General features: G+C 36.2%; 1 protein-coding gene across 1 annotated transcript; it reads left to right on the top strand.

Moving 5' to 3' along the window:
- Positions 1–6,047: 6,047 nt before the first annotated feature.
- On the top strand, positions 6,048–7,553 carry LOC131032894 (myricetin 3-O-methyltransferase 3-like). The gene is made up of 2 exons (XM_057963993.2): positions 6,048–6,422; positions 7,038–7,553. Exons 1-2 carry the CDS (start codon positions 6,369–6,371, stop codon positions 7,335–7,337), a joined length of 354 nt encoding a protein of 117 aa, XP_057819976.1. The 5' UTR covers positions 6,048–6,368; the 3' UTR covers positions 7,338–7,553.
- Positions 7,554–8,954: the final 1,401 nt, after the last annotated feature.

Genomic DNA, 8,954 nt, shown 5'->3' with positions numbered 1-8,954 from the left:
CCACAGTGTGAGTAGGAACTCACAAAATTTGTACTCTTCTAAAGTATGCCCGGTGAGGAGCCATCCTTGTTAGGAGATTAAAAAGACACTGTTTGGTGCCACCCGGTTAAGGGATTTTTTTCAAGGCTGGTTAGTGCCTTTACCTAGTTAAAGGTAGCCTGGATAAAGGACTTAAGAACATCAATTAAGATGTCACCTGGTTAAAGGATTTTAAAAAAGGGACCTGTTAAAGTCCACCCGATTAAGGGATTTATGTTGCAGTGGTTAGAAAGCAATAGATGGATGATCTACTGAATTAGCTACTTATAGATTGATCAGATCTCAATATGCATCACACTCAATCCACACTGGTTGTGTCTTCTCTGCACAACACCAGTTTTATTCTAACACCTTCAGCTCTTCACTCAGCCGGTCTCATGTCCCTCGGTAATGCACTCTTCGATCCTCTGACCTTTGGCTCTGCACTCTATCGGTTCTCTATCCTTCAGCTTTGCACTCTATCGGTCCTCTGACCTTCGACTTTGCACTGTCGGTTCTCTGTCCTTTGGCTTTGCACCCTGCCGATCTTCTGACCTTTGGCTCTGCACTCTACTGGTTCTCTGTCTCTTGACTCTTCACTTAGTTGACCTAACTTAAATATACTTTACTCTCCTAAAAAATATTAGCACTTCCTCTCTCTCTTCTCTTCACTTTGGATCGCCTTCAACAAGATCTTCTTGTTGCAAATTTCATGATCAAAACTTTTTGTTCATGAAATCACAAACACTTTATACATCTTCTACCGACACTTTCAGGTGATCCCTCAATCAAAGCAATCATGGATTTTAGAATATTTCAAATTCAAAATATCCCACTCTTTTCTCTATGCACCTTCCAACATTTCTGCCAAGTGTTCAAACAAATTGTGCCACCGCATCCTCCAAATATAGTAATTTTTGGGTCGTGTTAAGTCAATTAAGTGCGAACTAGAAATTATGCAGGTAATCATGCTTGACTTCATGATAACGGAAGTTGAACTTACCAACATATGATTTGGCGTATAGACACAAATTCACCAACTCATCTTTTGCCACTGCAATTGAATAACCGATCACCGCTCTAAGATTTATCGTGAACACCTGTCTTCCTTCTGTCATATCGGTATACCAGTTTGCCACTACACTTCTATATTACCGGTTCATCCTCTGATTGCCGATTTGTTGTGCCAACATCAAGTCTCTTCCCCTGTTTTCCTATGAGGTTCAAGTTTGCATACAACCTCAATTTTTCTTGCCTAAGTCACCTTTAGTGACTTCATCATCATCAGAGTGACTGATCTTCATGAATGACAGACTGGTTGGCTTAGTCTATCTTTTCTTGAGATGACTGAACCTTTGGTCATTCGTTACCAATGTTGTTTGCATGTGTTTGTAAGTAACCACTTTACCTATACTACTTCACCGGTTAGTGTCTTCACCAGTAAGTATTGGACATCGATGACAAATCTTAGCGCATATACCTGTTCTCTGGATTGACCAGTTTTGTCAATGCCAACAATCCAACATGATATTGAGGACTCAAACATTTTTTCTAGTACAAACCTTCTACCAGTCTAAAATAGAGAGGTGATTTTTATGTTCAAGACCTAACTAAAGGAATATTCTTTGAATCTTATCAATTTTATTAGCTTAAGAAGTTGACATATGGAGCAAAAAGAGGAGATACATTGAGGTTCTTTGAAGACAACATTTAAGTAGTTGGAGTTTATCTACATTGCAAAGGAGATATCCTTCCCATCCCATGAGATTCTTCTATATTCTTTTAACTAGGGAAGACCAAACTAAGTTGTTGACTTTCCTAGCTACTAGGGGGATACACAAGTACAATGAAGAGAGTTTTGAGATTTGGAATTTCAAGAGACGAGCAATTCATTTTTGAAGAGAGGGAGGAACATTCATAAAATAAATAGAACTCTTATCCAAAATAATATTTTGACCTGACACAAAAATCATAATCCGTTAGAAGAGAGATCCAACCCCTAGCCCCTATCAAATAAGCAAAGCCAAGGAGAAGAGTATCATCAACAAATTGTTTGTGGGAGACAATGTCGATGGATGATGAATTTTATACCCTTGAAGTGACCTTAATTGACACATTTATCAATATTCGTACCAAGGACGTCTACCATGAGAATGACGATGTGAGAAGATAGTGAATCCCTCTATCTAATCCCCAAAAAAGTTGATAAAACCCCTTGAGGAGCTTTGTTAACCAAGATAGAAAACATATCCTGGGAGTGGAAGCAAGCCTGTACCATTTTTTAAATTTTATTATAAAAACCAAATTTTTGGAGGACCTTAGAGAGGAAGGGCCATGCAACCATGTCGCAAGCTTTAAAAATATCAATCTTAAGGAGAATACATCTTGGTCCTTTTTTGTGGTGGCAATGGCTTTAGATTTGGCCATACACATAGGGTTTTTGAGACTAGTGATCATTTTTTAACCTAAGTGAGTCACTTCACTAGAATTGGAGGGAGTGACAATGATATCAACATATAAGCTAGGGTCACAAGTCCACCCGATCTCAGTAGCGGGGATCCCACCAAAGGGGATTAAGGTGAAGTAGAAATTATATAACCTATGGATGAGGCCCTAGTGAAGATGGGGTTTACCCTTAACACAACCTTTAGAAATGAAATAGATTGCGATAAAGAGAACAAAACCTAGTAGGGAAAATTCATTCTTACCTCGTGGCTAAGTTAATTTAACATGGGGAAAATCTGTAGGTCGAATCTCCTCTTCCTTCCATCAAGATTGAAGTAATTCATGAGAAAAATGGATGCCTCCTTCCAGATTCTAGGAAGCTCTTCCCTATTGTAGCTGCTTTGAATCTTGGAAACCCCTTCCCTAGGTTCAAATAAATTCTCAAAATCCTCCTTGTAACTCCCCTTGGGATTTTTAGGAAAGGAAATGCCATCGAGGGCCAACCTAGTCACTTTCACAATGGTCTCTTCAAAAACCACAAAGGCAACACTTCTAATCTTAATGGTGCCATTATCCTAGACCTGAACAAAAGCAATAGAAATCTTACGATCATGGCTGGTCATTCCCTCCATATAAAAGTCCAAATTTTCCTGAATCACCTTACTCCAAAGCTCCCAATTATTCTTGAAATAACAACATTCATTAGGTTCAACCTAGTTCAAATGACCACCCATCTCCGAATAAGAAGAATCCAAATTGAGAAAGTGATAGGTTTGATAGAAACAATGGTAGGTACCAACAAAATTGAAATCATGCCACCTTAACCAATAGGGAAAGGAAAAGGGGATAATAGAATTACCAAAAAGGTAATCTTGGGATTATGCATCATTAAAAGGTAATTCATTCAAGACCATGGCAAGAGCCACAATCAGGATTTTGTGCAAGCAAGACCATATTTCAAAATTATTAACAAACACACTGAACTCTGTCAACTTTTCCACCACATAGTTTCCCTCACACCACATAAGGCAAAAGCTAACGTCACCAAGAGTAGTAGGGATAGCACAACTTGGAAATGAGAGGATTAGTTTTCCAGTCCGGTTTAGCCACTCCATTAAGCATCATGCTTATATTATGAGATTCATCTTCAACAATAATTCATCTCAGACCCTTCTCTCTCACAACAACTAACCCATGAAAAAATGTAACCACCTTAGTCACGCTAGAGGTTTGGACACCAAAGTTCACCACATAGGCAAGGATAAGGTTACCATGTGAGTATCTGATCACACTACCCCCTTCTGCTCGACCTAGGTTACCATGGGAAGACCCATCAAAATTTTTCTTTAGCCAATCGGTGTCAGGGAGGGTATATTTAATAGAATTTTGGAATCCAACAGGAGGGGTAGAAAATCTAATAGGGTTGACTCCAAATCCCAAGATCTAGTGATCATTGAATCCAAAGGAAGTGGAGGATGAGAATGTCTCCACTTCATAAAACAAATCATATTCTCCTTGACATTGGAAATAATCCTGTTGGATAACTCCTCCTGTCCACACCTTCTTTCCCTAAAGATTCTATTATTTATTTCTTTCCACAAGCTCCAACCACTGTGGAATAACTATTGCCTTCATAACTCAAGAGATAGGGAATGATTGGAAGGCTTAAACCCACCCATAAGATTATCCTTAGTAGGAAGTTCCACACCCAATCCAAGAAAAAAATGTTTCAATAATCTTTTGTATAACATTCTAGGAGAAGGGACAAAGGAACAAAATATGTTCAATACTTTCATTATCCCTTCCACAAAGAGCACATTTATTGGCCAACCGGAAGCCACGTCTCTTGAGGTTATCCATAGTTAAAATTTTGCCATTACAAACAATCCACCAGAGAAAACAAACTTTGGGCATAGTATTCATTCTCCAAATAAATTCCCACTTGAAAAGGGGTGCTGGAGAGAGTGAGGTGATCTCAAAGCTAGATTTAACCATGAAATTACCATCCTTTGAGGGAGCCCAAACTAATACATCATTGTCAGCCCTCTTGTAAAATTTGACAGTATTGAGGATTTTGAGAAGCTCTTCCACAACGCACTTCTTTGGTTGGGTAAAATTAGGGGTTTTGAATATCCACTCCATGGGTGATGAATGAGGAACCTGATAATCACATAGATGGGTCCCAAGACTAGTAGACATATCAACTTCGACTACTGCACAAATAGGATGGAATTCAAGGGGAATGGAGGAGATGCACGCGTGCTTTTAGAACCTAATATTCTGACCATTGCGAAGTTGCTAGATCAAACCTTTAAAGAGTAGATCATGAATCTTGAGAAGATTGTTCCATATATGAGATCCTTTAGGCACAATATTTGAATCTAGGAAAGTCGGAACTCTCCCATTAAGATACTTATTTTCCATTATTGAGGTCCACTTCACAACTGCAGATAAGAGGCTCCGACCAATCTTAGCTAAAAAGGCTTCATTGAGGGGCCTAGAACCTCTAATATGAAACCCCCCAACATGTTTCATATAGCAAACTTTTTCCCACTCCATGAGGGATATTCTATTTCATTTGCTCCACCCTTGCCTAGAAGAATATCCTTTGGATTCAATCTAATTTATTAGCCCAAGAGACAAGGATGTGAAATAGAGAGAGATGGTAAAACAAAGTACTCTGCAAGGAAGCTTTTAGGAGTTGGAGCTTCCTAGCACTGCTAAGGACTACACTTTTTCCTCGAGCAAGTTTTCTCTAAATTTTTTGTAGCAGGCCCACCCAGACCGAATTATCCACCTTGCCAACAGTGAGAGAGAGGCCCAAATGCATAGATGGAAGAAGAGAAATCTTGCAATTAAGGATATATAGACAGAAGAAGGCCGAATTATCATTCAAACCATTGTTAAATAAATAAAAATTCAATAATAAAAAGTAAAACTTAATCAATAATAATGAAATATTTCTTTAACATTTTATCATAACAATAAAATATAATTTAGTATAATCATTACATGGCCACCAACTGAAAAAAATAAAATTGTAAAAGCTACTTTACAAAAAATCTACAAATAGTTCACCAATGCAGACACTCTTGGAGCATTCAAGAAATGTGTCAAATTGTGGGTCATACTTATTTGACATAATCTATAATGACACAAGGGGAAAAATCCAAAAGGAATCAAAACATGCATAAATACGTTGAAAGTGAAAAATTTAAGAAAATAGACATTTGATGAGTAGATTAATCTCCCTAGCTAAAATATTTAATGAAGGCATATACAAAAGACTTCTAACGAATGCATAAATACATTGAAAGTGAAAATTTTAAGAAAATAGATAGTTGACAAGTAGATCAACCTCCCTAACTAAAATATTTATTCAAGGCAAATACAAAATACTTCTAATGAATTAGATTTTTCACATAAAATAAAAAATGAAGACAATAATTTAATCCAAACCTTTATTAAATATTAGAAATTTCAATAATAAAAAATTAAATTTAACCAATACAAATACAATAACATTTTACCATTTTATTATAACAGTAACAATAAAATATAAGTTTATGTGAATGGGCTCTTGGTCTACTGGTGAATCCAAGAGCCACTCCTCCTCATGCTCACACACCCGGTCTTAATGGCGCCATGGCAGCATCTTCATGAAAGTGTGCTTCAAGACTGCAATGCATTCGAGAAGGCTCATGGAAAGGACTTGTGGACATACGAGAAGGAAGCCTCGACTGTCAACGACGTTTTCAACAATTCCATGTCGACGATTACGATTCTTCTAATGGGAAAAATCCTGAGCGGCTATGACGGTTTCAAGGAGGTTAAAACTTTGGTTGATGTGGGAGGAGGAAAAGGAACGGCTTTGGCACACATTGTGAAGGCTTATCCCCACATCCATGGAATTAATTTTGATCTTCCTCATGTTGTTCAGACTGCCCCATCAGTTCCAGGTAAATCCACTCTTTATTTCTTCTGTACTTACCACAAGCAATTTTTCTTTGTATAATAAACGTTGCTACTTTTGATTTCTTTAATACTTTAACGCAACACGTTTCTGTGTTTCTTTATTTCTTTTATTCAATTCTAATTTGAGTTCTAATTTAGCTCTTACTGGCTGAGGTGCATGATACCTTAGTCTAGGGTTAGATCACTACGAGAGCTTGCTATCTTAATAATAAGTATCTGGGTTGGATCACTACAACGTATCAGCTGTTTATGATAACGGAGATCAGGCCTTATGTTCAAATTAACTGGTTTATAGACATTCAGAAGGTTAATAAAGTTTTTATTTTATTTTATTTTATTTTATTTTATATTGAGGATTTCTATAAAAAATTGACATGGGAAGGTGTAACTATGATTTGATAGTACAAGTTTTTAGTCTGAAATTTTATGGACTGACAGTCAAGGATGGAGTGGTACCTATTAGACCAAATTTGATCTGGGCGTGATCCTTATGATAACTGAACCTTGCACTCAGTAAAACATAATTCGAAATGAATTTATTAAAAAACATTACTCTTTAACTTTTTATTTATTCATTGTATTATGTGTGGGTGCTATAGAATGTATTGACAGACTGGGATGACGAGAGCTGCATAAAGATACTTCAAAATTGCCACAAGGCTTTGCCTAAAAGTGGACGACTGATACTGGCAGAAATCATGACGGCAGAAGACTCAAATTCCTATAAATCTATTGAAATTGTTTTCGATCTGGTTATGATTGCCCTTGCCAACGGAGGAAAAGAGAGGAGCACACATGAATTGATGAAACTGCTTCAACTTTCAAATTTCAACGTAGTGAAGATAGTGGAGTTACCTGGACTTTCAAAGTTGAAGATTATTGAAGCAATCAAGGTTTAAACATAATTCAAGAGTAATTTGCTGATCATCAAAAAGAGGGAAATCACATTTAAGGTAATCCCTTTAATTGGCTTTGCCTTTGCTTATTGTTATCGATTTGATGGTAACTGTGAGGGACCGTAGTTGCCTTTAATTTCTCTATACTTATAATTGTTGGAACAGTTGATACCATCATAATTATTTTATTTCCTGTTCATCCTTCAACTCAGCAGACAAGATGCCATTACTCCATTATTATATGAAGAATTTTGTTACCAATTCCCTTATCCTTATATCCTTCCTTCCATCTTTTTAAACTTATCAGCATATTTAGTATTCTTAGTAGTCCATGTGCATCATGCCTTTGATTTATGAAAATATCTATGATTTTAATATATTGTTCTGTTATATTGTGTATTTTAGATATAGCAGAGAATAGGATACTTTGTGTTTAGAAAAGAGCAGCAGCTCTGCTTTCTGAATAAGAATAGTGATTTTTAAGTGATAAATATGTATTAAGCTTTTTTGTGTAACAACAGCAGCTCTGCTTTTTTTTTTCGTCTTCCACTGTGTAATTTATCTGGGTTTATAATAGAAAGAGATGAAGTTATGTTGAGGAGCTGTCCTTATGTTTGAGTTGTTTTTTTATTCTTATTTTCTCCTGTTTTAGATTCTTCAGTCATTTTCTTAAAAACAAGTCTTGTAAATTTTTCGATTCCTCAGTTTAATAGGAAGAATTATAAATATTGGTCAATCACAATGAAAGCCTTGTTTAGCTTTCAAAATATTTGAGAGTTTGTAGAGAATGGGTCCCCTTAACCTGTAGATGCAACATCATACAAAACGCATCTGTGCATCTTTCTAAAGGTTGTAGGAGTAACAAAACCAAAGCAAACACGAGGCCTCCTTTGAAATTGTGTGTATGGAAGATTCTAAATTGTAGATTTATTGAAGATAGGAGGATAGTTGAAAAGATTCAAGGAGCCTGCTCACAATGTTTGAATATATTGTTGCGGCTATAGAAGAAACCAAAAGTATTTCATAGTCTTAACCATATGTTCATGGTCTTAGTGTGAAGTATATTAAAAAAAATAAGTGTAAATTAAGTTTAGAATATGAAATGAGAAGTGATGGATGACATGTGGGAATAAGAGGAAAGAGGAATAATTATGGTAGATTATGTAACATGAATTATCTTGAGGGGATCTCTATAGGTTTTATTAATTCCCATTTTGGGTGTATGCATGATGACCCCTCAGAAATGGTCTCTCCTATTGTTATGACATTGAGGGAAACAAAGGAACATGTGATTTGAATGGAATCATAGATCATTGCAATATCATTTTCATGTGGCAATGATGTGAGAACCTTTAAGTGGCTATTTGATTAGATATTGATTTTTTTTTTTTTTTTTTTGGAACGATCTACCAAAAGTGTTTCTTGCTTGTGTTCTTTGGGTTTCAAAATCTTTCTATTTTTTATTTCTAAAAGTGAGAGAGTATCCATCATTGGTGGCCAATGTGTGAGAGTGGAACCCACATCTTTTGTTTCCTTGGAGAAGAATACCCAAGTTTGGATATTTTTGAAAAAGGAAGAATTACTCCTTTTTTTAAAATTATAAATGGAAAGGATAAAGAG

This window comes from Cryptomeria japonica, chromosome 4, assembly GCF_030272615.1.
Source record: "Cryptomeria japonica chromosome 4, Sugi_1.0, whole genome shotgun sequence".
NCBI classification, from domain to species: Eukaryota; Viridiplantae; Streptophyta; class Pinopsida; order Cupressales; family Cupressaceae; genus Cryptomeria; species Cryptomeria japonica.
This window is presented reverse-complemented; position numbering and strand designations above follow the sequence as displayed.

What these genes read in the sequence shown, in the direction of transcription:
- LOC131032894 (XM_057963993.2), top strand. Translation starts at nt 6,369, where the DNA reads ATGGAATTAATTTTGATCTTCCTCATGTTGTTCAGACTGCCCCATCAG. An exon ending in GACTGCCCCATCAGTTCCAG is followed by an intron (nt 6,423 to 7,037) that starts GTAAATCCACTC and finishes TGGGTGCTATAG; the next exon opens with AATGTATTGACAGACTGGGA.